General features: G+C 42.9%; 1 protein-coding gene across 2 annotated transcripts; it reads left to right on the forward strand.

Annotated features, from left to right (window-relative positions):
• Positions 1-17,525: 17,525 nt before the first annotated feature.
• Positions 17,526-26,226, forward strand: Fgf16 (fibroblast growth factor 16). Of its 2 annotated transcripts, none has more exons than XM_026405581.1 (3): positions 17,526-17,799; positions 24,449-24,552; positions 25,873-26,226. In XM_026405581.1, exons 1-3 carry the CDS (start codon positions 17,526-17,528, stop codon positions 26,116-26,118), a joined length of 624 nt encoding a protein of 207 aa, XP_026261366.1. In that variant the 3' UTR covers positions 26,119-26,226. The 2 variants fall into 2 exon arrangements, with proteins under 2 accessions (XP_026261366.1, XP_077650135.1); XM_077794009.1 differs by lacking the exon at positions 17,526-17,799 and adding an exon at positions 18,151-18,329.
• Positions 26,227-27,119: the final 893 nt, after the last annotated feature.

Below are 27,119 nucleotides of genomic sequence, written 5' to 3' on the forward strand. Positions count from 1 at the left end.
CTGGCAACCACTACTATGTTCATCTTCATAAGTTTGTCACTTCAAGAATGGTATAGAGCTGGGCATGTGGCACAGGACTGTAATCCCAGTGGCTCAGAAGGCTAAGGCAGGAGGATCACAGTTTCAAGGCCAGCCTCAGCAACTTAGCAAGGCCCTCAGCAACTTAGCAAGAGCCCGTCTCTAAATAAAATATTTTTTTAAAGGGCTGGGAATGTGGCTCAGTGGTTAAGAGCCCCTGGATTCAATCCTGGCACCAAAAAAAAAAAAAGGTATTGAAATAGAAATATCATGTAAATTTTGGGGATTGGCTTTTTCACCAAGTATAATTCCCTTGAGTATCATCTAAGCTGTTGCATGTTTCAATAGCTCATTTCTTGTTATCATGCACCCATTTTTAGTTTATGAAACTCTTCCAGTGACTTAAAACACTGAAAGAGTGGACCTGGAGGGGGCATTGCAGCACAATGCAGGAACTTCGAAAGCAAAGGGCGCAGGCCCCAGCAGAGGCCTTCTAGCCTTGGAGATGTGCCTGGAGTCTTGAACTGCACTGAAGCACATGGCTCCCTCTTTTAGTTGAAAAGTGCACAACTTGGTTCTTGAGCAATCAGACGCCAGCAGTTGTCACCACAGGACATCTGGCGTTTGGGGGCTCCACCCATATCAGACCCCACTCTCTAGAGGAGAAGCCTCAGAGGTAAGAAATCATTAATTATAGCAGAGCCCAACCATTGAGTGCTTAACATTCCAGAGACTGTCCACACACTGAGCAACAGTTGCCTTTGGGGGAAGAAAAAACCATGGCAGAAGCCAAGAGGCCTCAGAAAAGCCAAAGGCTCTTGCTTGATTTTTAGAGTTATCTTGGGGAAGATATATTCTAGCATTCTCGATGGTACTGATTTCATATTTTTCTTTCACTCACTGAATACGTAGAGCTGGGTGCAGTGGTGCACCCTGTTGTCCCAGTTACTTAGATTGCTTGAGTCTAAGACTCCAAGACCAGAATGGGCCACATAGCGAGACCCAATCTCAAAAAGAAAACCTATTTGGCATGGTGATATACACCTGTAATCCCAGTGGCAAGGGAGGCTGAGTCAGGAGGATTGCAAGTTAAAGGCCAGCCTCAGCAATTTAGGGAGGTCTTAAGTAACTTAGTGAGAACCTGTCTCAAAATAAAAAATCAAAAGGGCTGGGGAAGTGGCTCAGTGGTTAAGTGCCTATGGGAACAATCCCCAGTACCAAAATGAAGGGAAAGAAAGAAAGAAAGAAAGAAAGAAAGAAAGAAAGAAAGAAAGAAAGAAAGAAAGAAAGAAAGAAAGAAAGAAAAAAAAATAACTAAAGATTTTCTGCTTTTTCATTTTCTATTGATCCTGGGATGATAAAAAATGAGGTACCAGTTATGACGTCTGTAATTAAAATACTAATGCACAGACAGTGTGGTTACTTCAAATGTATACTCTATGGGTAGTCAGTTGCCTTTATCAAGACCTCTCACTCAATAGTCACACTCCAAGGGCTGTGTTGTGGCTCAGTGGTAGAGCACTCGCCTAGCACGTGTGAGGCCCTGGGTTTGATCCTCAGCACCACATAAAAATAAATAAATACAATAAAAGTATTGTGTCCAACTACAAATAAAAAATAAACATTAAAAAAATTAAATTTTTAAAAAAATAGTCACACTCCAGAAATGGCTACTAAGGTCACTTAGCAATCACTCTTTTTTTTAAATTTTAGTTGTAGGTGTACACAATAACTTTTTATTTTATTTTTATGCAGTGCTGAGGATTGAACCCAGAGCCTCATGTGTGCTAGGTGAGCACTCTACCACTGAGCCACAGCCCCAGCAATCACTATATCCTACTAACACCAGAGGCAATGACAATTAGCATAATAAGTGTTAGAAATAAATTTGCATTGGAAAGAACAGAGGTTTAATAATTTATACAATGGTTGTTAAAGTGGGTTTTTATTGATGAAATCAGTGGCATTCAAGATAGTGGACAGATTAGAATATTCTAGCTCAAACAGGATATAAAAATTTAGTAACTCCTACCTTCCAAATGGCAATCTTGGGGTTGGGGATTGAGTTCAGTTGCAGAGCACTCATCTAGCATGCACAATTTAGTTTGGTTTGGCCCTTAAAAGAAAAATGAGGAAAAAAATAAAACAGTGACCTTGACCTGAATCCCTAAAGGGTCAGGAGTCCTGCTGCTGTTTCCAGATAATTATTGGTCACCTGACCCCAATAAATGGCTAATTGAATCTGTAGCTAGAATATTATCACATTTGCTTCAGGTGAACCTTTCATGCAAGAGGAATGAAAAACAACAGATCTGAAATATGTTTGAGCTTCTAGAACAGTTTTTATAACTGCCTTGTGCCTGCTTGCTAATAAATGCTTATATGTGTGGCAGATTTAGGTCTTAATTATTATTGCTTTATTATTACCTTAATTCCAAACTGGCAGCCAAGCCTCTCAACTTCCTATAATTATGGGTCATGACTGATATCCACCCTTAAAACCTAATGGTTGTGCATAACCAAATTTGTTTAGGTCAGTTCATCACAGTACCCTAGAAATGCACACAAGGAGCCCTAATGGTAGAATCTCTAGAAAGCTCTGAAAAATCCCAAGAGTCATCAAAATTCTAAAGGGAAGATACTTGACTTGATAGTGAACAGTGGTCTTTCATGTGTGAGCAACCAAGCTATCTAGATGTCAGATAAGGAGACCTGCAGGGTGCTCTTGGTCTTTGTTGGGAAGGACTTTCCTATGGGTTAATCTCTCAAGGGGCACCTTAAAAAATGTACATTTCAAATCCTTGAAATCATGGGGTACTGATAAACCCTTTACAGCCTTAGGTAACCTACACATCTTTAAACATCTAAAATCTTTGAACAAGGATTGATGGGCAGAGCTGCTCTGTATATTTCAGTGCCAACCATGTTACACACATCATTTATTTCAATTAATAGAAAAAAATCCCTTCAAGGAAAGTGAAGCTCACAGAAGTTATGAAAGTCATCTAGAGTTCCATGACATATTAAGTGACACAGCTCAAGGTCAAGCCCTATGTCTTAATCAGTTCCTACTGCTAGAACAAAATACCACAAATTGGGTAATTTAGAAATAATAGAAAATTATTTCTCACAATTCCAGAGACTGGGAAGTACAAGATGGAAGTGCTGGTAGGTTCAATGTCTGATGTGGGCTTGGTCTCTGCTTCTAAGATGGCACTTTGAATACTGTATCCTCACGCGGCAGAAGACTAAAAGGCTCCCTCTCCAACTTCTTTTATAAGTTCCAATTCCATACATTAGATTCAAGTGTCAAGAGCTTTGTAATGTTTTGAACAACCAATAAAAAAAATTGTGCTGAGAAAAATAAATCAATAAAATGATACTGGAAAAAAATTTTAAAAATAAAATTAAAAATAAAATTTAAAAAAATAAGTTGCCAATTCCATTCATAAGGGCTTTGCCTCAATCAATCACTTCCTAAAAGCCCAAGTTTCCCCAAAAGGCCTATGTGTTAAAGGCTTGGTTGCCAGCCTGTGGTAGTATTGGGAGATAGAACCTTTAGGATGTAGAGGTCTAGTGGGAGGAAGTTAGGTAATTGGGGGTATGCCCTTGAAGGGGATATTAGAATAGCAGCCTGTTCCTAATATACCCTTTCTTTTTGCTTCTGGCCAATATAAGGTGAGCCGTTTCTTCTGCCATGCATCTCCACTACAATGTTCTGCATTACCACAGTACCAAAGGCAACAGAGCCAAGTGACCAGGAATGGAAGCCTCTGAAATGATAGGCCAAAATAAAACACTTCCTCCTTATAAGATGATTTATCTCAAGTATTTATCATAATAACAGAAAACGGACTATCACAGCCCACAGCCTACTTCCTAATACTAGCATATTGGGATATTGGGGACTTTCTTATTTTTTTCTTTTTTGGTACTGGGAATTGAAGCCAGGAGTGCTTTACCCCTGAGCTACATCCCTAACTATTTATTTATTTTTTAAATTTTGAGACAGGGTCTCACTAAGTTGTTTAGGGACATGCTAAGTTGCTGAGGCTGTTCTCAAACTTGCTGATCCTCCAGCCTTAGCATCCTGAGTTGTTGGGATCACAGGCATGTGCCAACATGCCCGGCCATATTGAGAATTTTCAACATACAAACTTTGAGGGACACATTCATACCATAACATCCAATTTGTCTCTTTCTTTCTTTTCCACACCACACTGATTCTCATCCTTTGAAAAGATAATGGGTAGACAGAATGGGAAAAGTTAGAAAAGGACAGAGCATGTATTCACAAAACAGTCCTCTGTTGCTAAAAATTATGCTAATTCACCTCTTTCCATCCTTCAATACTTCACTATCATAAGCAATTATAGGAATAAAAAGAATCAAAAGACCCACTAATGTCTTTCTGTTTGTGTGCTTTAGAAATGGATCTCCTTACGTTGCCCAGGCTGCCCTCAAACTCCTACACTCAACCAATCCTCCCACCTCAGTCTCTCAAGTAGCTGTGACTATAGGCACATGTCACTGTGTCTGGCTAAATCCACTAATGTTGAACCACATAATCACTGTCATATGTATCATTGTTTATTATAAACTCACTGTGGGACCATCACATCATATATATAGGTCATATAGCTTATATATCTCATATTATCATACTTTAGTCTCACAATCACCTAAGAGGTAGCTTCTATTATTGTTTCAATTTTACAGCCCAAAAAGACAGAATTGGAAGACCTATATGATTTGCCTAAGGTCACAGAGCCAGAAGTCAAATGAAAATCTATTTGGGTTTTTTGTTTGTTTATTTTGGGTTTTGGTTTTGGATTTGAGGTAGGGGCCTACTATGTTTCCCAGGCTGGCCTCAAACTCCTGGGCTCAAGAAATCCTGCCTCAGCCTCCCACATAGCTGGGACTAGAGGCCTATCATTATGCAGTAATAGTCAACCCTTCACCTGATATTTCATATCTTCTATGAATTCACTCTTGGACTCCAAGAGAGCCTGAGATGTACCAATTACAGTGTGTATCTAATTCTAACATTGTCATCCCCCTGAATGGCCAAGCCCCAAACCCTTGCTAGAGGGCAAGTTATCCCGCCCCAAGTAAGCAGCCAGCTGGCCCCAGTTATAGTTTAGGAGGCTGAGCAATTCCTGCTGGGATTTTCTCTTTTACTGTTTTTTTTTTTTTCAGGTTAAGGTCAGTAGGTTAAGCACCCTTTGCTTGGGAAATCTTTGAGGCACTTGAAAACACAAAGCTTTTTATATCTGCAGAAGAGGAGACCCCTGTCACATTAAGAGAAACCCTAAGTGCTGGCTCTACCCTGGAACCATCTGGGCCATGCTTGCCTCCCCCAGCTCTCAGCTCTTCCTTCCCCCCTTCCCCTACCCCTAATCCACATTTGGTTCAGGAGAAAGTCACAATTTTACAAATAGTTTCATGGCCATTGCTTTGAATTACACAACCCCCCGGGTAAACTACGAGATTACAAAATTTAGCTTTAAAAGCAGTTGTTTTATGGTCAGCCAAGTCATGATACTGTCATCTCATCTCACACCAGGGTGACCTCATCCTCCACTGTGGGCCTGAGATGCTAATCAAGAAAGGCCTGGCCTTGGGGAGGTCCAGACAGTGAAGAATCAGTGAAGCTAACGCCCTAAAGGATACTTTGTACTCCCTTCCTAGGAGGGTGGGGAGGAGAATCGGGGAACTGAGGAAGCCTATGCCTCCAGATTCTGCTGCAGAGATTTTGAGCAGTAGAATGACAATGGCAGTTTGTTTATTTAGGTCACACTGTGATGACCAATTCAGCTCCATACCTTATCTAGGGCCATCTAATTCCCACCAATGGGTTTGTTCCCCATTTCTATCAAACTCAGATTCTAGATGTGTTAGCTTTCTGTCACTACAACAAAATACCTGACATATTTAACTTATAAAAGGAAAAGGTTCATTTGACTCACAGTTTTCAAAGTTCCAGTTTGTGTGATCAGGTTGACCCAATGCTTGTAGGCCTCTGAAAGAGATGTCAGGTGGCAATGACAATGGCAGGGAGTGCACAGCAGAGCAAAACTGTTCACCTTATCAAGAGACAGGAAGTGGGGCTGGGATTGTAGCTCAGTGGTGGAGTGCTCACCTAGCATGTGTGAGGCACTGAGTTCCATCCCCAGCACCACATAAAAATAAATGAATAAAAATAAAGTTATTGTGTCCATCTACAACTAAAAATAAAAATTTTTCTAAAAAGAGACAGGAAGCACAAAAGAGAGAGGGGAAGGGACTTAGGTCACATTATCGCCTTCAAGGGCACACCCCCAATGACCTGAAGACCTCCAACTAGACCCTACTTCTTAAAGGTTCAACCACCTCCCAATAGTATCAAGCCAGAGGTCAAACTTTTAACACATGGGCCTTTGGAGGACATTCCAGATCCAAACTACAGCACTGGAATTTGTTTTGTCCTGAATCAGAAGGAAATAGAATATATTTCCATCCATACTTAATTAACTGAAGTTCAAATAAGTGACATCTGAATCTGCTTTGATCTCAAATCTTTAGTTCCAGTAACTTGCCCCTTGTCTTTTCCCTGTACAGGTACTTGTCTTGTACTTAGCAGCTCCTGTGATGAGACTCCTATCTTATTCCCCCAATATCTGAGGCTTCTAGTTCCCTAGGTATCCAAATTCTCCCACAGCCGTAGGGGTAGAGGGTTTCTTTGCTAATACGTGTAATCCCTACCCAACTTGGTTCCCTTTTTACAACTGGAGTCCTTTAGAATTTTAAAATTTACATGTTTCAATTTTAGACATTATCTTTTGGCTTTCTGGCAGAAAAGATTAAGAAATCAGCACTTTGCATGCCCATAATCCCAGAGACTCAGGAGGCTAAAGCAAGAGCATCAGAAGTTCAATGCCAGCCTAAGGCAACTTAGTGAGATCCTTTCTCAAAATTTAAAAATAATAAAAATTTTAAAAAGGGCTGGGGATGTAGCTCAATGATCAAAGTGTCCCTGGTTTCAATCTCCTATGCCAAAAAAAAAAAAAAAAAGGAAAAGAAAGAAAATCAGCACTCATTGATGTCTTCCTATTTTTTTCCCCTGTCACCTCCTTGTTTCCTTTATTTTCTTCTTCTTTTTTTATAATATTGGGAATTGAACCCAGAGCCTCACACATACTAACACCTCCTTATTTCTGTTAGTCACATTAATATTTTATTTTGTCCAGATTTCTAACATACTGATAATGTTAGCCTGTTACCTGCAGCTGTTTTTCCTTGAGACCAGCTTCTTCCCTAGAGCTGTATCTCCAGCCTGCTGTCAGACCCCTGGATGTCAGCTCTGCTGTCCCACATAGGCGCCTCTCTATTGCCTGCTGCCAGGCCTCCCTGGGCCTGACTGCTGGCTTAAACACTACTTGTCCCTGAGCCTGTTGCTAAAACATCCCTTTGCCACCAACTCTGCTCCCTGTAAGTGTATCTCCCTCCTTAGATTCTGCTCTAAAGCAGTGTGGCACCACCCATCTAGTTGGTAAGGGGCACATCCACACCTTTAACCAAAGGTGCTCCTAACATTTTAAATAATCTTGGAAAATTTTTATTTCTTCTCAATTTTAGATAAGACAAAATCAGAGCTTTTGAAATAGTTTTTACTAACAAGTTAAAGAAAATCAAGGGCAATAGCATGCATCCTAAAGATCAGAAATCTAATGGTTTACATTCCAAACCTGCATCTAATCATAGGTTAGATTGGATGGCATTGTATGAGGCCATTTAGATAATTTTCCTCTATTCTTTCTCCTAAATTATTTTTCTGAGGTTGATTTTGCTTTGTCCCAGGAATTTCCTACTTCCTGCAGGAATGGGGTTCAGCTCTCTTCCTCACATGTGCCTATTTAAAAAAAAAAAAGAAAGAAAGAAAAAAAAAGACTAAGCTAGGCATGGTGATACACACCTTTGGTCCCAACGACGCAGGAGACTGAGGCAGGAGAATTGCTGGAGCCCAAGAGTTTGAATCATCCTGGGTAACACCCCATCTTCAATGAATGAATGAATATGCCCTTTAAAAAAGATAGTGGACTGATAAGTAGCTAATAACTAATGTTCGGGGAGAAAGACTTCATTTCAGTTTTCTGTGCCACCTATAACTGAGCAGTCTAGGCCTGAGCACACCACAATCCTAACAACCTCCAGAACTTTCTTTATGCCCTGCTTCAAGTTGAAATGCTGCTCCTCCTAGACTTAATTCATCTCAACAATACCCATTCTTCAAAATTCTGTTCGAGTGTCACCTCCTCCAGGAAGTACATAGAGCTCCTGCTTATCAACCTCTTGAAGCTCTCACAATTTAGCACTTAACTCAGTCAACTCTTAACCCCTATTGCAATATGTAACCTACTTTAGGCTACACAATTAGTCCCATACCAAATTCTTCTTGACCTCCCAGCAGGCATTTAGCGAAAGCCTGAGCCTGTAGATGGGGCTCAGCAAAGACACACTGAAGATACTTGTTCTAGAACCAAGGTTCTAGAAATCAGGAATTTTTGTTCTTTTGCATAATTATTTAGAAAAAATGGACTGCTTAGTGTTGGGAGTGTAGCTTAGTAGTAGAGTGCTTGGAAAGAAAGAAAGAAAGAAAGAAAGAAAGAAAGAAAGAAAGAAAGGAAGGAAGGAAGGAAGGAAGGAAGGAAGGAAGGAAGGAAGGAAGGAAGGAAGGAAGGAAGGAAGGAAGGAAGGAAGGGAGGGACAGAGAAAGAGAAAGAGAGAAAGCGAACGAGCAGGAACTGGTCTCAGTGGCACACGCCTGTAATCCCAGCAACTCAGGAGGCTGAGGCAGGGGGATCCCAAGTTCCAGGCCAGCCTCAGCAATTTAGAAAGACCCTGTCTCAAAATAAAAATAGAAAATAAAAAAGACTGGGAATATAGCTCAGTGTTAAGTCACCCCTGGGTTCAATATCCAGTACCACACACAAAAAAAAAAAAAGAGGAAGAAGGAAGGAAGGAAAGAAGGAAGGGAATGGAATGCTCAAACAATCATACACACACAAAAAAACCTCCATCCTCCTGGGGATCAGCTACCAAAGACACCACAGGTATTCTCAGGTCATTGAACCACAGAGGGTTAGAGCAGGAATCTTAATCATCTAATCCCAGATTTTTAAACTAGGGTATGCCTACTCCTGGGGGTCCATGGCAATGTTCCAAGGGGGTCCATGAAGCCACAGGATAAACATGGCATGCTTTACTGGAGTGTCAATTTTATTTGAGTATAAGAAATTTAAAACATTTCTAAATTAAAACAAACACAGCTATATTATGCAAGAGACTGCAAACTTTGAATGCATTTTTAAAACAATATGCACAGAATATTTTTATTATATTTAATAATTTTATTACTGTTAAGACTATTTTTAAATTAGCTATATCAGGGCTGGGGATACAGCTTGTTGGTAGAGTGCTTGCCTCATGTGCACAAAGCCCTGGGTTCAATTCCGAGTACAAAAAAAATTAAATTAGCTATATCAAAGTACACAGTCATGGTTTCAAAGGCAAATATTTAAGTAGGAAAATTATATCTGCTATTTTTTAGAGGATCCAAAAAACTCCACCAGAAAACTTCTAGAATTAATTAATGAATTCAACAAAGTAGCAGGATATAAAATCAATACCCATAAATCAAATGCATTTCTATACATCAGTGATGAATCCTCTGAAAGAGAAATTAGGAAAACCACCCCCCAAAAAATACTCAGGAATCAACTTAATGAAAGAGGTAAAAGACCTCTACAATGAAAACTACAGAATACTAAAGAAAGAAATTGAAGAGGACCTTAGAAGATGGAAAGAGCTCCCTTACTCTTGGATAGGCAGAACTAATATTGTCAAAATAGCCATATTACCAAAAGCACTATACAGATTCAATGAAATGCTAATCAAAATCCTGTCGTCATTCCTTATAGAAATAGAAAAGCAATCATCAAATACATTTGGAAAAATAAGAGACCCAGAATAGCCAAAGCAATCCTTAGCAAGAACAGTGAAGCAGGAGGCATCACAATACCAGACCTTAAACTATGCTACAAAGCTGAATGCATTTTTAAGATAAAATGTGAGACCTCAAAGACATTTGGAACTTGTGGTAGGCTGATTTGGGTTACTCCATTTGCCCCTTTCCCCTACCCATGTTGGGGATTTCATATTTGCTCTCCTCTGTCATTAGGTTACTTCAGTTAAAAAATAAGTTTCAGAAAGACTGATCTTGTCCAGTACTCTCTTTTCACAGGTAGGAAAACTGGGTCCTCAAATGAAAAATAATTTGACCAAAGCCACACACAGTGTTTTTTCCAGTGAGAGCTGGGACAATAACCCACATCAATCAGCACATTTCTTTCCACTACTTGCCCAAGTAACTACTGACTATACATCCTGCTAACCGTTCCACACCTCATACCTTTAAACTTGTCGTTGCCAAGAGTCATACAAGCTATCCTTAGGGAAACCTGTGGCACCAGCAGCTCTGAGAGCACACTAGATCCTAGAGTTCCTTTAGTATAGTTTCAAATACTGTTAATAATTATGTATTTCCCAGAAATTAGACTATAAGTAATGAGATTCAAACCCCTCCCAGAAAAAGGGTGAAGTCTGGGGAACTTGAGGGAGAGACAAAGCAGGGAGAAGATCCTGCTAATCAGAGACCATAACAGAAAGAAAAAAAAAGCTGATTTCAAGATCCTGCATTTTCCTCTCATTTATGTATGGAGATGTTATAAACCTACCTCACTGAGGCTCCAAGGAAACTGGGCCCCACCCCCTGGTCCCCTTATCCCCCTCTAACTTGGCTTCCCTGTCTGCCTTAGACTGTGAGACTAAAATAATCACCTTCAGGCCAGGTGCAGAGGCACACACCTGTAATACCAGAAACGTGGGAGGATGAGGCAGGAGAATCACAAGTTCAAGGCTATCCATAGCAACTTAGTGAGATCCTAAGCAACTTAGCAAGACCCTGTTTCTAAATAAAAAATAAAAACCCTGGGGATGTGGCTCAGTGGTTAAGTACTCTTGGTTCAATCTCTGGTACTACTACTACAACTACTACTAATAATAATAAAATAATCACCTCAGGGGAAAAAAAGTGACTTTGAATTCAAAAGAACCCAGCTTCACAATCATCATTTTTATTTCTTCTGTGTAAATCTGCAGGGGATGCCTATTGATTCATAGACTTACACACACTTATGGACACCTCAAATCCACAATTCTTGCTGTTTTATAGACATATGCAAATTCTTCTGCACACCTGTCCCAACTACAAACATAAGCACATATTTGTGTTGTTGGAAAAATCAATACAAACATAGTCTCTGCCCACACTTCTCCTCCCTCAACAACTAGTCCCAGATGTACACAGCTACCATTGATAGCCCCAGTCACAGTCACACACACCAGGTTGAGAAGTGACCCAAGTTGCCAGGGTTAGAGCCACATTCCTTGGTGTCCTGTTCCTCTCTGAGAACTAACAGATCGTTTCACAAAGATGTCATCACCTGCCGACTAATGTCAAGTTACAGCCAGAATAAATGGTCCATTACCTATCCCCATTACAGGTAGGCACACAGGAGAATGACAGCAGAGACAAAGGAGACTTGTAGCTCAATGTCACTGCAGAAGACTGACCAGACAGGTAAGATGGGGGGCTGATCCAAGTCAAAGAGATTTTCTTTCCTCTCTGGACCCAAAAATTGGGGGTAGGGAGACTAAAGATAATCTTCTTGCAATCTTTTCAAACTCTAGATGCAGATACCTGGAGCAAAAGAAAAAGATAAGAGAAGAAAAGACCAATTTTGTTTTTGTTGTTGTTGTTGTTGTTCCTTTCTTTGTTTTTGCAGTGATGGGGATGGAACCCAGAAGCTGGCACATGCTAGATAAGCGTTCTACCACTACACTGCACCCCACCAAGGAGTGCTCTTTTAACCTGGGTTCTTCCTTGTCCAGAAGATGATTGAGACATGTTATATTACTTACTGTCTCTCTATCTCTCCCCGGCTCTCTTTGTATCAGGGACTGACCCCAGGGGTACTTAACCACTGAGCAACACTCCCAGCCCTTTTTATTTTTTATTTTGAGACAGGGTCTCACTAAATTGCTTAGGGCCTTTCCAAAATCCTGAGACTGGCTTTGAACTTGCTATCCTCCTGCCTCAGCTCCCCAAGCCACTAGGATTACAGGTGTGTGCCATAACACCTGGCTTATATTACTTTCTCTTTGAGTAAGACCCCCTACTCTTCTCAGAGGAGTGCCTTGATCAACAGCAGTCTCTGGAGTTAGATCCCAGGTCTGAATTTCAGCCCCACCACAGACTACTTGTATGACCTCAAGCAAGTGACTTAACCTCTAAAGCCCTCAGTTTCAACATCTGTTAAAAATGGAGATAATGATAGTATTAAAGTGCCTGTCACTTAGGATGCTCAACAAATGAATTATACAAATGAGCAACTTCCTGTGTTTTCCTGGGCCTCTAATATCTTACTATTTGCTTGCCCACCCAAGGCTGACAGTGGAGTTACCCTGCTTCTGAGACAGCCCAGAGAGAACAAGAATGGTCCAATTTCACAATTGAATTTCAATTGATTGCTTTTGTGTGACTGGGCCATTAAGCAATGTTCTACTTCATGTCTTCCTCAGGTTAAAAGAACAAAGAATAGTTCAAGGAAATTTTGGAGGAAATATGGTTGAGGCCAGGAAAAAATGTAAATAATATTAAGAACAATGACAATATGTGCCAGACACAGTTTTAAGTACTTCCTACATATTATTTCATTTAACCTTACAGAAACCCTCATCATCTGCATCATAGAAAAGAGGAACCTGAGGTTCAAATACCTAGAATGGCTTAATGCTGGGATTATGAACCCAACTAGTCTGACACTAGAGATGGAGTGTTCAACTACTACACTATACTGCTGTCTGCATAAAGTAAGGAAGGCAGAAGTAGGGGGAAGGGAAGAACACAGGACAAAGGAGCAATACAAGTTCTTTTTGAAGTAAAATGAGGTAGTCTAGTGTTTTGGTTAAGTCCTAACTTAAAATCAAGGGTTAAGAACTACCTGAGTTTAGGCGGTGGGTGTAGCTCTGTGGTAGAGAGCTTGCCTTACATGCTCAATGCTCTGGGTTCTATCCTCAACACCACTATCACTCCCCTGCCAAATACCTGGGTTTAAGTCCTACCTTTGCTACTGGTTATTGAATCTATTTTTGTCTCAGATTCTTCATATGTAAAATGAGAATAAATATACTTCTTAGAGTTGTGATTAGGTTCACAAGAGATAATGCATGTAAAGCCCCCAGGATAAAGCTTAACATGTGCTCAATGCTCAAGAAATAGGAGTCACTGATGTTATTGACTGCACCCCCTGCAGGATTTTCCTAGCAATACAGCTTGTCAGGGAAACTCAACTAGGAAGGGAAAATAAATTATAAATCATCCAGAAAAATGAAGAAGTGGGCAGATTACAGTTCTAGACATGCTTTTACACTTCTTAGGGGTGTGGTCAGGGAAGGATTTGAGCACCAGCATTATCAACATCACCTCCTTCCTTCAGAAACAGAGCCTGGCATGTTGCCCCCACCTCTTTTCACTTGTAGCTGAAGTCAGAACTCTTTTTCTTTTCTTTTTTAAAAAAATTTATTTTCAGAACTCTTCCTTTTCTTAAGGAGTCCCCCCCATTTTCTCTTCACATAAATTGCTTTATTTTTCACATTAACATTGTGAAGTATTGGGATAAGATGTAAGAGTCTCAGATGTGTGGAGTATCTTCCATGTGACAGACAGAACATTGGGTGCTTTCCAACAGTGCTTTCATTTCAATCACACAATACCCCTGTGAAGGGGTACATTTATGTCCACCTTATAAATGATTCTCTGAATCCAGTGAGGTTCATTTTTTTTCCTTTTTTTTTAATTGTACTGGAGATTGAACCCAGGGGTGCTCTACCACTGAGCTACATCCCCAACCACTTTTACTTTTTATTTTGAGAGAGTCTCACTAAGTTGCCAAGGCTGGACTTGAACTTTCAATCCTCCTGCTTCAGCCTCCTGAATCAATGGGATTCTAGATGTATGCCATCTTGTCCTGCTTTCTTTTTATTTCTTTATTTAATGTACATATTTGTCTCTCAACCCATATAACCAACATAATCCTGGTCTGAGGTTGTATCCTGCTGAAGATTTTCTGCAAACTGATATATTCTGAAATTTCACTGTCCTCAACACACCAACCTTTGTACAATCCCAAATCCCATGAATAATTGGTCCTAGTGGGTCTGAGATCAAACTATAAATCTGCTACTTATTAGCTATACAATTTTGTCCAAGTCATTTAGCCTCCTTCTCTTTTTTTTTTTTACTTTTAAGATGGAGATGACACCTCTACTCCACAAGGTTGTGAAAATTAAATAACTTTCACAAAAGTGTTCTGTTAGTCAGAATTCTTTATAGAAACCTTATTTAAAACAGAATCATCAGGGGCCTGGGTTGTGGCTCAGTGGTAGAATACTTACCTAGCATGCATGAAGCACTGGGTTAGATTCCCCAGCACCACATTAAAAAAAACAATAAATAAAATAAAGGTGTTGTGTCCATCTACAAAAAAAAAAAAAAAAAAAAAAACACAATCGTCAGTCAGCTTAATCTCAAAAGAGCCCAGAAGGGCAATGGAATGTTTGTATCTTTGACCTTCAACCAAGTGGGACTCCAGATCTGCCAGCTGTGTGATTGGTGACTTTGAGAATATTGAGGGACAGAAAATGCAAAAATTTCCTGAAGTGACTGTTGAGGAAATGTTCTTTGCCATTATCAGTATATAATTTATATCATCATAAAGACATCTAAATTCTTTATATCGCAAGCTTTCAAAGAAGTTTTGTCTAATTATTTCATTTGGCATTAAACCCCCCAAGAATTAGACTGCACCAATTAAAATTGTTCAACTTGGGTTTGTTACCATTTTCTTCTTCTTGGAAGTAGTCCATTTGAATTTGTAAAATTCTTCCCAAATTCCCTTTAAGGCCCATCTATTATTACAATGGCCACTTTAGTGCAGAACACACCCCTAAACCCCCAGATCAGTCTTCTTTCTGCTATGTAAATCCACACTGCATTGTGCATGTTATATTGTTTTGTGTTCTAGTCATTTATAAACTTGTCTTAATCTCTGTTCATCCTTCTCCACCTTCTCACTAGACCCAAAAACCTTAGAAGGGAAGAAGGAATGATTTCATCATTGTTGTTCTTGGTCAGTGCTCCCCAACACACACTTTTTTTTTTCTTGTCTTTTCTTTTTTTTTCTTTTTTTTTTTTTTTTTGGTGCTGAGGATTGAACCCAGGGCCTTGTGCATGTTAGGCAAGCATTTTACCACTCTGCCACTGAGTTCCTAGTCCTTATGAAGTTTTTAATATGGAAATTTTCATATGTATTTTGTGTATATTACATCTAATTTCAAATATATACATTTATATTTTAATGAAACCATTGCTGATTGTCAACAGTTAGCAGCACGTAAACAATATTACATAGATACTTACATTCCCTCTGTCTTCTTACTTTGGATAATTTTAAAGCAGATATCAAACAGCCTATCATTTCATTCATAAATGCTCCAGTATGGATGCCACCTCTTGCAATTCTGTGTCCACTACACTTGAAAGATGATTTGCATCTGTGTTCTGTGTTCTCTATTACTGAAAGTACATCAGATTATTCCTGAGTACGTATATGTGCCAGATCTTATGCTTGGCCCTGGAGGTTCCTCTGAGCTAGAGAGGCACAACAGTACCAAGCCATAATGCTCCAAACAGAGAACTGTTATGGTTCTAGGAACTGAAAACAGAGTTCACATGGGAGCTCAGGATCAGGACCTCAAATTGCACTATCTGAAATGAACCGAATCTGTTTTATTGCCGCGCCACGCGGGGTCTCCAGCAGGAGGCGCTGCAGAGGCGCCGCGGGGTCAGGGGCGGCGCGCGATTTGTTGTGTTCAGCTGCTGCGGGAACCTGGGAAGGTGGCCAGAGCGGAATTCGGGCGAAAACTGCAAGCAACAACGCCGTTTAATGGATGAGCGGGACTCCGAGCTCCAGGGCCTAAGTGGGGCCCCGAGGTTCAGCCGCGGGGCAGAGGTACGGGGGCTCCGGGCAGGCTTGGCACCTGCTCCCCAGGTCCTCTCCACTCTGAGAGTTGCCCTGGCTGCCGCGGGTTCCCGCCCCAACTGCCGCTCTTCCTGGTAGAATATCTGAGAGCAGGGCACAGGACAGAACGAGGAAACACCTGTTTCCAACAAGAAACCAGGTGGGGGGAAGCCCCCACCAGGCTTCCAATGGCCTCTCCTGGAGCTTGTTCACGAGAGCCTTGTAAAAGCGCGCCCAGAAAGCCAGCAGAGATCATTTTTCAAAAAGATCGCTTTCTATTCCTTACTCCCCCACCTGCCAAAGCTGTAACGTCTCTTTAAAAAATGTCTTCTTTCCTCCAGGGGGAAAGAAGTGGGGTTTCCCGCTCCTCCCAGACCCCTTAAGGCCCCCGCCTTGGTGTCTGCTGGGACCGCCACTAGCCCCAATCCTGAATTTTGCAATTGCATTCGCTTCCGGATTTTTCACTTCCTCAGCCCCCTGCAGAATTACAGGTGGGGAGTGGGACTAGGGGCCAGCGGAACAAAGACCACTGTCCTGGGCCAGATGCCCCTTCTGCAGCCTCCTACCAACCGGGAAATAAGATGGGGCTGAAGCCCTGGTCTCAAGGCACTTTCCAGAGGCCAGTAACCTGAAGATGCATGGGAGGTGGGGACCGCCCCAGTGCAGCAGACGGACAGACAGACGACCCCCACTAAATAGGCCTGAGTGGCCGTGGGCGCCAACGGCCTCCCCGCACTGGGCTCCGTTATTTCATCAGCAGTTTCAGAAAAACCTGCCAAAAGCAGTTATGCCTCACTGCAATGTGTAGCTTTTTCCTGCCATTTTTTTTTTCATAATAAAAGAGGGAGTGAAGCTAGCTCGCTCTCCCCCCTCCACCCCCCTCTCCCAAAAAGAGCCAAATGGATACGAGAAGGGGGGAAAAAAAGAACCCACACACCAATCTCTGAGGGGATGCCAGTGAGGTGTGGCTTGTATTTAAATATCCAATATGTCAATGTAAGGGGAGTGGGTATGTATATAAAGTGCTGTTTGCATTTGATAGCTCTACGAAGCCAGCTATGAGAGGCCAGGAGAGATGGATGCGGAGGGGAAGAGGCACTTTGACTGAGAGCAAGGTCAGGAGCTCGCTGCCCCACGCTCCCCGCCGCTGAGAAGTTCCTTGGACGCGAACAGACGTCGACTGCAGCTGGGCAGAGCGCGGAGCGAACCAGCGAGCGAGCGCCGGCGAATCGCCCGCGCCCGCCGCGGGGAGAGGCAGTTCGCGCCCCGCGGCCCCGGCTTGGCCCGCGCGCGCCCCGCACAGCCCGCGCCGCCGTCGGCCCTGCCATGGCGGAGGTAGGGGGGGTCTTCGCCTCCTTGGACTGGGATCTGCATGGCTTCTCCTCGTCTCTGGGGAACGTGCCCTTAGCTGACTCCCCGGGTTTCCTGAACGAGCGCCTGGGCCAGATCGAGGGGAAGCTGCAGCGCGGCTCGCCCACAGACTTCGCCCACCTGAAGGGGATCCTGCGGCGCCGCCAGCTCTACTGCCGCACTGGCTTCCACCTGGAGATCTTCCCCAACGGCACGGTGCACGGCACCCGCCACGACCACAGCCGCTTCGGTGAGGACGCGGCCGGGAGGAACGGGAGGCGGGCGGACGGCGAGCTGGGGAGCTGAGGGCTCTGGGCTCCGGCTTGGGGCCCGCGGACCGCCCCTGGCTTAGTGCCGCCAGGGCCCGTCGAGGCGGGACGCGACGGCGCGGACCTGAGCCGCGCGGTGTCCGGGAGCCCCGCACCCTTTGGACGCTCTCGAGAGGGGGCGGAGGCGCCTTGCGGTGCGGCCTCTCCTTTCCCCATTCCACCCTCCCTCCCCTAGGAGCTAGGGGCTCCTTCTGGGAGCTGGATGCTGAGCCTCCGACGAAAGCAGGTGGAGCTGGGAGAGGAGTAGGAGCTCTTTACTAGGAGGTCCGGACCGTAACTGCAGCGCGGGCCGAGCCTCGAGAGCAGCAGGCCTGTAGCGGATGATTGCCAGGAGCAGGAGCCTGCGCGGGCCATGGGCGTGGTGGACAGGCGACCGAAGCCCGGATCACTTTTGGCTGGCAGGAACCGAGCATCCAGGGCACCTGTCTGCCTCGGGGTTGCTCTGCTCAGGGTAGGAGCCAGTCCGGGCAGCACACCATGAGCTGGGGGTCAGGAATCTAGGAAAAACTTCGCGGTGTCCATCTTGTAAGGGCACAAGTTCTGGGGCAGCTTTTGCCTAGAACTATCTCTGGACTCCTTGCTTCAGGTAGCAAATTTTACTGAGCTCCCTCCCAGACCCAGAAACAGGTGTCCCTTAGACCTAGGACAGGAGGTATCTAACCTCCACCCAGGATTGTCTCTGCCTGCCTGCCACTATGCAGATTCTTGAAAGGACACAGCTGCCTGTCTCACATATAGAACTAATTATACAATTAATATAAACCTTGATCTGGGACAGAGGTTACTAGGTTTCTAAGCAAATGTGTACCCTCCTCAGTCATTTTCCATTTTTATTTCGGACTTCCTATTCTCCAAGTTGTCACACCTTTCCTCCTCCCCCCGCCATCCCCTATTGCCCTCTACTTCCTCCCAAGATCCCTATGATCCAAGAAGGGCATGTTCTCTTAGCCAGCAAGAGGCTCTGCCTACCTTCAAGCATGACATGGTTCCCTTTTTCCCACCCTCCCCCACCTCCAAATCTCCCCATTCTCCTATTCTCCATGCCTTTCCAGAGCTGCATCCCGTGTGCCCAGTAAAATGGGGGGGGCGATGGGGGCCAGTCTCTGGGTAAGGCCAAGCCTAGCAAACAACTTAGAACCAGGGTTGGTCTTCCTTGCTGGGAGCGGGCAGGAACCCTAATGAGGTCTATGTCATCTTGGAAAAATGCACTCAAACAGAGCTGGAGTACAGTAGGTTGGGAGGGGTAATGGAGGGATGCAGGTGTCTGTATAAACTTGCAGCAGGTCCTCAAAAGGGTGATAAGGTGGGGTGGGAGAAAAGGGAGTGTTAACTTGGCTCCTTTCCCTTCCATGGCTTGTGATTTTGCATTCCCCTTTTGTTCCTCTTCATAAGGAATGGGACTCCCACCCTGACCTCAAAGGCTCCAAGAAATGGCCTAAAAATCATGGAATTATTAGTATATAAAAGAAAAAAATGTATATATATATATATATATATATATATATATATACATTTGCATATATATCAGAAAAGTCACAAAATAATGGAGAACTGAAGTGTGGGGGCAATGAAAGTAGAGAAACTATGAATACAGCTCCCAGCAGCTATAAGCATTTGTCTGACTCTGTGGCTGAGCTGAACCCAATAACCTACAAGGTCAACATAAATCAGTAATAGGCTCTTGGGATAAGTGGTCTTTAATTACCTCCCTAAAGACACATCTTGATTTCTTTTCATCTCCCAGGCCTGCTAAGGGTGTTAAGTTTAAGGAGAAACCAAAGGAAATAAAACTGGCAGGGAAAGGGATGTTTTCACTGCTGCTTAACTGACTGCTTCATTTTTGGTTTTGCCTTTAAAATTCATTCTCATATTCATATTTTCTGCAACACCCCCCCCCCGTTCTTGAGACCACCTCTGCATCACCTTTTCCCTTTCCTCCTTCCCTGACTTCCTGGCAGTTGCATGTATTTCCTGTAAAGGAAATGATAACTGGTCAAAGCTGTCTTTTTGTAACCTCCCCTGCCAACTTTCAAACACACACTTACTCCTTCTCAGCTTAGCTTTTGGCACAGAAAGAGGTGGCGTTTGAGTTTGCTAACTCTCTCCTCCCTCCACATTTGAGTTAATCAGCCAGGGTATTCAATAAATCGAAACTTTAACATTCCATAAGTGCTTTAGCAGTCAACATTCCAGCAGGGTAAAGTAGGCCAGACTTAAGATATAAAATATTATAGATTTCTGCTCGGGGGGAGGAGGTAGTCTCCAAAGGCCATGTAAAGTAAATAGCTATTTGTTGTAATTGGAGAGCAGGGCCCCCAAGGATTACCCTGGAATCCATGTGTTCAGAACGAGTCAGGCTGAGCCCAAGAGCAGCCTCGACTCCAAATAATAACCTGTTGGCACAGCATATGCTCCCTGTTCTCCATCTGCAATCAGTAGCAGGAGTATTTCAATCCTTGCCTGGCTGGTAGTGTGTGTATGAGGTTCACAGGGATCCTGACATTCCTGAGGGGCACCTGTGAACTGGCAGAGCAGGACTTGGGAGCCAGGCTGGAGGAGAGGCCTCCTGCCAGGTGGGATGGAGCAGGCTCATGCAGCTGCTTTGGTTTTTGAGCGATCTGGTTTTTATTTGGCAAGATGCCAAGGCAGCACTGTCTTGGCCCTGAAGGTCTGAAAGGATGGCTGAGGGAGCTCAGGCAAATCTTGGAACCAGATTAAATGACACATCTAGCTAGGTTCTGAAGCAGTGGGGCCCAGGACAGATCAGGTTTGAGTGAGGGCCTGGGGAGAGAGGTGTAAGAAGAGAAGAGCCTGGAAATTGTCAAGAAAAGGGTAGATCCTGAGATGAAGGTCAAGATGAGGCAGAGTAGAGGGAGGTCCTGGACCTTTAAAGGGTAAAAGAACTGAGGACAAACTTTTTCTACTTAATACTTTACTTCAACGCTTTGCTGTTAACACCCCTGTCCAGCTGTAGCTGGGAAAATATGAAAATGGCTTGTTTTCTCTCCCCTTTCATGCTGGCTGGAATTCAGGAGAAGGTTTAGAAATATCTGTTCCATCATCATGTGCCACTGGGTTCCCACAGTCTGAATCCAGCTAATAGGAAAGTTGGCAAAGGGAAATGATGCCCAAAGACAGCTGGGCAGGGATGATTCCAGCTGTTGGAGACCCCTGTTACTGGATGCAACCCAAGTGACTTCCTGTATGATCTGTCCTTTGGCATTAAGATGAACAGAGAGTTGGAGAAAAACTGTGGTGACTCAAATGGCCACACCTCTTGGTTTCATGATTTGTTCTCACACCAGGTCTTGGGTGGTGAGATCACAAGCTGCCCTCTGCTACTTAATGAGCTCAGGGTAGTCAGAGACATGAGATACTTAGAGAATGAGGGAACTAAGACTTGAAGCTCGGAAATAATCTGCCTGAGCAAAGCAAAGAACTAAAGGCTCCAGTTAGTTGGTGGCCCTCAGAGTTTAGCACCCAGAACTGAATCATGACCTGGTTTCTAATTTCATTGCTATACAGGCTACTCTACTTTGAACATGCTCCTGTTTTTCCATATTCACCTCTAAATGCAGTAGAACAAGTAGAACTCAGTGTGATATAGTTGAGGCAGAGCAGATTAGTGGGGGGGCAATACCCTCCTTTATGCTAGTCACTAGACCTCTCTCAGTGCAGCCTTAGATCACATTTTTTAGATTAGCTTTTAAATGATTTTTAATTTTTATATCACCAGTTTTTCATTAGCTTTTTAATAATCCTGTTAATCACCCATCATTCTAAGCATACTTAGTTCAATCAAATCTCTTAAGCCATTGTTGCATATGCTTTGCTGAGCCACATCTCCCCATCATAGAGATGGGCAGGCTTGCATATAAATAAAATACACATAGAATGCTTGAGACCCTGGATTCAATCCCCAGTGCAAATTTGAAAAAATATATAACAAACATAAAATGACAGTACATGTTTTCAAGAAAATAGATGTGGTTGCCTGAAGAGAGGAGGTGAATAAGAGTAGTATTTGGAGATAAAAAGAAATAGATAGGGCTGAGGATGCAGCTCAATTAATGAGTGCTTGCCTAGTGTGCACAAGGCTCTGGGTTCGATCCCCAGTACTGCAAAATAAATAAATAAAAAGAAATAGGTAACTGAAAAGCCCTTATACACATCAATTATAATAATAGGCCATGAGCTAAGGAGTATGGTTAATTTCAACTATCAGCACTTGAAGCTTACCCTCCCTTAACAAAACCCCAACACAAACACCTTGGGAAATTGGTTTTGGACCATGGGGCAGGACTTTATATTGATTCCAATTGAGCTTATTTTGTTGAAGACAACCCATTTTTCCACACTCTTGAAATTTCTTTGGATCTTGATTGAGTCATCCCTCTCAGCTGTATGTCTTCTGGAACTAGGATAAGCAATCCACCTATGACTTCTTACAATTCATTTATTAAAATGTTAATCAAGGCAGAATCTTGTGAGATACAACTGGAGATTTGGATGCGTTAAATCAGTTTTAACCCCCTGCTTAGAACTAGCTATTTTCCCTTCCCTTCTACCATTATGTGTCAATCTCTTTTCCCAAGACTCCTTTCTTTGAACTGTAATAGTTAGTAGCAGGCAGACTGGGAATTAAACTCAGAGGATTTCAATGCAAGAGACCAAAGGCCAAAACCTAAGTCCTATAGACTGGCAGCAGTAGAACTTTATGTCCTTGGAATAGATCTGGCTTGGTGTGGAAACATGTGCCCCCAGAGCCGCATTGCCTGAAACACTCCACCCACCAGACCAAGTCACTAGAGCTCTAGAAGAGACCTCTCACTGGATTTTCAAACCTCCAAATTAACCACTTACAATTTTTTATTTTTATGGAATTGATTCCTCCTGCTATGTAGATTACATAGAATACTTTGAATTCTATTAGCTTTAAGAATTGCATTCTTGAGCTGGGCATGGTGGCACACACCTGTAATCCCAGCAACTCCTGAGGCTGAGGCAGGAAGATTATAAATTTAATGCCAGCCTCAACAATTTAGTGAGGATCTGTCTCAAAATAAAAAATAATATGGTCTGGTGATGTGACTTACTGGTTAAGCACCCTTGGGTTCAATTTCCTGGTACCAAAAAAAAAAAAAACACTTCTGAAATGAAAGACAGCTAGATATGAACTTACTTCATACCTTTGGATGCCTCAGACAATCTGTATCAAATTTCTGATCTTTAAAATGTTGAAAACTGTAGTAGTTAGAGACAGGAATATCCAAGGACAATGTAGTTGATTATTATGTCTATATCCAGTAGATAAATGTACTACAGTATGTTAGGACAAATATGTGAAGTCTTCAGTATCACCAGGATTTCATTTCTGGGTCCTTTCACCCTCTTTGTGTTTGATTTTTTCTCCTCCTGGGGGCAAACAAAATCATTAAAAAATATTCACCTCTAACCTTGTCAGCTAGAAGTACATTTCTGAATTTCTTCCCTTTCCCCTTAAAGTTACAACATCTCAAATCAGTATGAAGTCCAGTGCTACCTGCCAACTCTGCTGTGGATAGACAAAATTCTCAAGAGAGAAGGGATAAATGACAGGCTTGTCAGCTTGGGCCTGCACTTAGAAGAAAGTTCTCATGAGGCCAAGTTTTGTCTCCTGACATAAGCAGGGGGAGCAAAGTTAGTGGCCTGTGTGGCCTTTGTTAGAGTCAGCTACAGGCAGTTGACAGCCTCATGTGGCTTGAAGTACATGGGAGCTGAGAGGGTGCAAAACAAGTTCAGCCTAGAGGACAGCAAGGTAATGCTGTGTACTCTGGGGATGAGGGAAGTGACTTTGGGAATGATAAAGAAACTTGGCCTCATTCTTACAATGAGAAAGCTGCCTGCCTTCCTGGTTCTTAAAATGGGTGTTGTTTTGTTTGTTTGTTTGTTTCAGCACCAGGGATTGAACCCAGGGGCACTAAACCACTGAACCACATCATCAGCCCTTTTTAGTTTTTATTTTGAGACAGGGTCTAACTAGGTTGCTTAAGGCCTTACTAAGTTGCTGAGGCTGGCTTTGAACTTATGATTTCCCTGCCTTAGACTCCCAAGTTGCTGGGATTACAGGCATGCACCACTGCCCAGCAAAATGGGTGGTTTTTGATAGCAATAGCATCTTATAATTATGGAGCTTCTGTAGCCAAAGTTACTCATGGTCTCTTCCTCATAATAGACCTAAGAGATTGGGGATGTAGTTCAATGGTAGAGCACTTACCCAGCATGCTCAAGGACCTGGGTTCAATCCTCAGCACCACAAAATAAATATACAAAAATGTGCCTAAGAATGTTAAATAGAGGCAGACATTGTTTTCCCCATTTTAAGCATGGAAAAATTGAGGCTCAGAGAGACTATAAGAACCTTCTTCAAGGTTTCATTCTTGTAGCAAAAGATAGTTTCATCTGGTAATTCACCAAAGGCACCTAGGGCTGGCCTCCATTTGGGAATAAATGACTGGTAGCTCCTGCCACCTGAATAGCTTTCTCTCAATTTGATGTTAGTAACAGAATGGCATTCTTTTTTTGCTCTAGGAATTCTGGAGTTTATTAGTCTGGCTGTGGGACTGATCAGCATCCGGGGAGTGGACTCTGGCCTATACCTAGGAATGAATGAAAGAGGAGAACTCTATGGATCGGTAAGTTTCAGGTTTTCTTTCCCTCAGAAGCTATTTCCACCAGCATTTGGACAATGTAAGGCAAAAGGATAAAAATTGTATCTAGCACTTGAAAACATTTTTGTCAACTGTAAAGGATTAGTGTATCCTTGTTACATCTTGGCAGCCCCCCACCAAATATAAGCTTTTCTGTGATATGTTTGCCTCACTTTTTCCATTGGAGGGCCAGCTGCTCTGATGAGAACAGTAAGCTGTGCCGGTCTGTCAGTAGATGGCCAGGGTTCAGGACATTAACCTTCCCAAGGAGCACGTCTCACTTTTAATGTATACCCAGAGGAGTAGCAGGCACAAAAATAGGCAGTAGAAGAGCTGGCCTTCAAATTGAGGATCTGGGGTTAAAAACACAGTCCCTGATTTCCAGATTGCTTTAGCTGAGTCCCAAAGGCCAAATGAAACAAACAAATGAAGAATGAGGGTTCCAGGCTCTGGTGACAGCTCTGAGCCCCTCAGTAGGACTGGGATGGCTGTAGTACATTTTCTCTGTTCTGGAAGCTAGCCCAGCACTGGGGAATGGTAAGTGACTTTGCTGACCTTAACCCTTTCAGGGAATCCCAACTCCTGGCTCACACTTTTGAGTCACATAGCATGCTTTCTGGCTGCCTACACCCCATGGAATAAGAACACATTTTTCCCTGACACCTAAGAGATAGGCCTGTCCCCAGCACTCGGTATCGGCAACCCCAGCAAATAGTATGGTGGCCGGATCAAGTGTGAGAAGGGACAGAGGCAAGAGACCCAGGAGCTGCCAGCTTGAAGTAGCCAGATTGGAGGAGCTTTTCAAGGAGATCTTTTCTGAGCTTTCCAACTGACAGGCCTGAGACCCTTCATTAGGAGAGATCACAGCTCACCTCCCATGGAGCTTTATATAGATCCAAGGCCTTTGCCTGTCAGTGGACATGGTTAACTGTAATCTCAATGGATTTGAATGCTATTAGCCCTAAGTAGGGAGAATGCTCAGTGGGTGCCAGCAGGGCCTTAGAAAGCCATAACAGAAATTCTCAGGCTCAAAGAGCCAGCTGAGGCCATCTCCTCTACTTTCCTTCCTTCAGGAAAGATCTCACCGAAAACATTTTTGTGTGGCTCATGAAAAAGGATGAAGGAGACATAGTTAGGAGTATTTTGTGCTTTTTGGAAGACAGATATCTCAGTAATACAGGGCAAGTGGACTGAAATTTTCTAATGTCATTGTGCTATTGATATTTCAGGGTTTCTCCACCAGCAAGCTGGGATGGGGGAAAATGGTTATATAATGGGTTCTGCTTTGTTTTCTCACCCTCACAGAAGAAACTCACACGTGAATGTGTTTTCCGGGAACAGTTTGAAGAAAACTGGTACAACACCTATGCGTCCACCTTGTACAAACACTCGGACTCGGAGAGACAGTATTATGTGGCCCTGAATAAAGACGGCTCACCCCGGGAGGGATACAGGACTAAACGGCACCAGAAATTCACTCACTTTTTGCCCAGGCCAGTAGATCCTTCTAAGTTGCCCTCCATGTCCAGAGACCTCTTCCGCTATAGGTAATGGACCTCTGGTGTGACCTCTGTGACCCATGTACTCTGGGGCCACAGTTGTCCCTGCAAGCACTATACTCATAGCTTTTGAATCCTTCCTTCCTATCAATTTAGATAACACCGAAGCACTTACCATTCAACTTGACCTAGCTGTTGCCTTGTTCAAAGTGTATATCAAGGTTGGGTTATTTTGGGGAGGGATGGGGGGAGGGTTGGGCCCAAGGGAATCTTGTATATACTTTTTTCTTTATTAATGTTTTTTTCCCCTGAGGTGGCACAACAAATAATGGGGGCCCCTGCCAAGGACCAGGGGTGTCTTGCCCCACAATCTACCCAAATACCTTGACAATGGGTATAAACAAAAGACCAAGGAATCTGCCATAGATGCTACCTACAGAGCTTTGGAAAAGTCTCATTAAGGAAATCCTTGGGGCTCTAGCCCTGCTGCAAGCCATCCCTACATTGGCTCTGCAGATTTCTCATTCGTCCTGACATGCAGTTTTCCTGCCATTGGAAGTGGGAGATGGGGTAGGTTATAAGAAAATGATATTAAAATGTAAGCATGGATACTGTGCATAAGGACAAACTATTTATGAAATGTATATGCTATTTATTTTATATATTTATTTATTTCAAAATAATTTTATTTTTAATGAGAGATGCTATGACTGGATTTTCATCAGAAAGAATAAGGTCCTACTGAAACAGGATAAAATGAGTTATTAAAGGCTTTTATTGGCAATAAAATTGTCTTTATATTGTAAACCACTCTCTAATTCTATTGATTTGTATATTTGGTAGGATTAGAACACTGACCAGCTTCTTTTTCTCCAACTCATTAGAGTTTCCTAATGTCAGGGGCTTGGGATATAGTTCAGTTGGTAGAGTGCTTGCCTCTCATGCACAAGGCTCTGGGTTCAGTCCCAGCACCACCAAAAAATAAATAAATAAATGATTTCCTAATGTCAGTGTTATACTGCCAGTGCCAAATGACTCCATCATCCAGCATGT

This window comes from Urocitellus parryii, chromosome X (genome assembly GCF_045843805.1).
Source record: "Urocitellus parryii isolate mUroPar1 chromosome X, mUroPar1.hap1, whole genome shotgun sequence".
In the NCBI taxonomy this organism is placed as follows: domain Eukaryota; kingdom Metazoa; phylum Chordata; class Mammalia; order Rodentia; family Sciuridae; genus Urocitellus; species Urocitellus parryii.

Bases quoted from the DNA above. Each gene is read 5' to 3' on its own strand.
- Fgf16 (XM_026405581.1), top strand. From the start codon at position 17,526: ATGGCGGAGGTAGGGGGGGTCTTCGCCTCCTTGGACTGGGATCTGCAT. The intron at 17,800-24,448 runs GTGAGGACGCGG...TTTTTGCTCTAG, and splicing joins CCACGACCACAGCCGCTTCG to GAATTCTGGAGTTTATTAGT. The intron at 24,553-25,872 runs GTAAGTTTCAGG...TCACCCTCACAG, and splicing joins GAGGAGAACTCTATGGATCG to AAGAAACTCACACGTGAATG.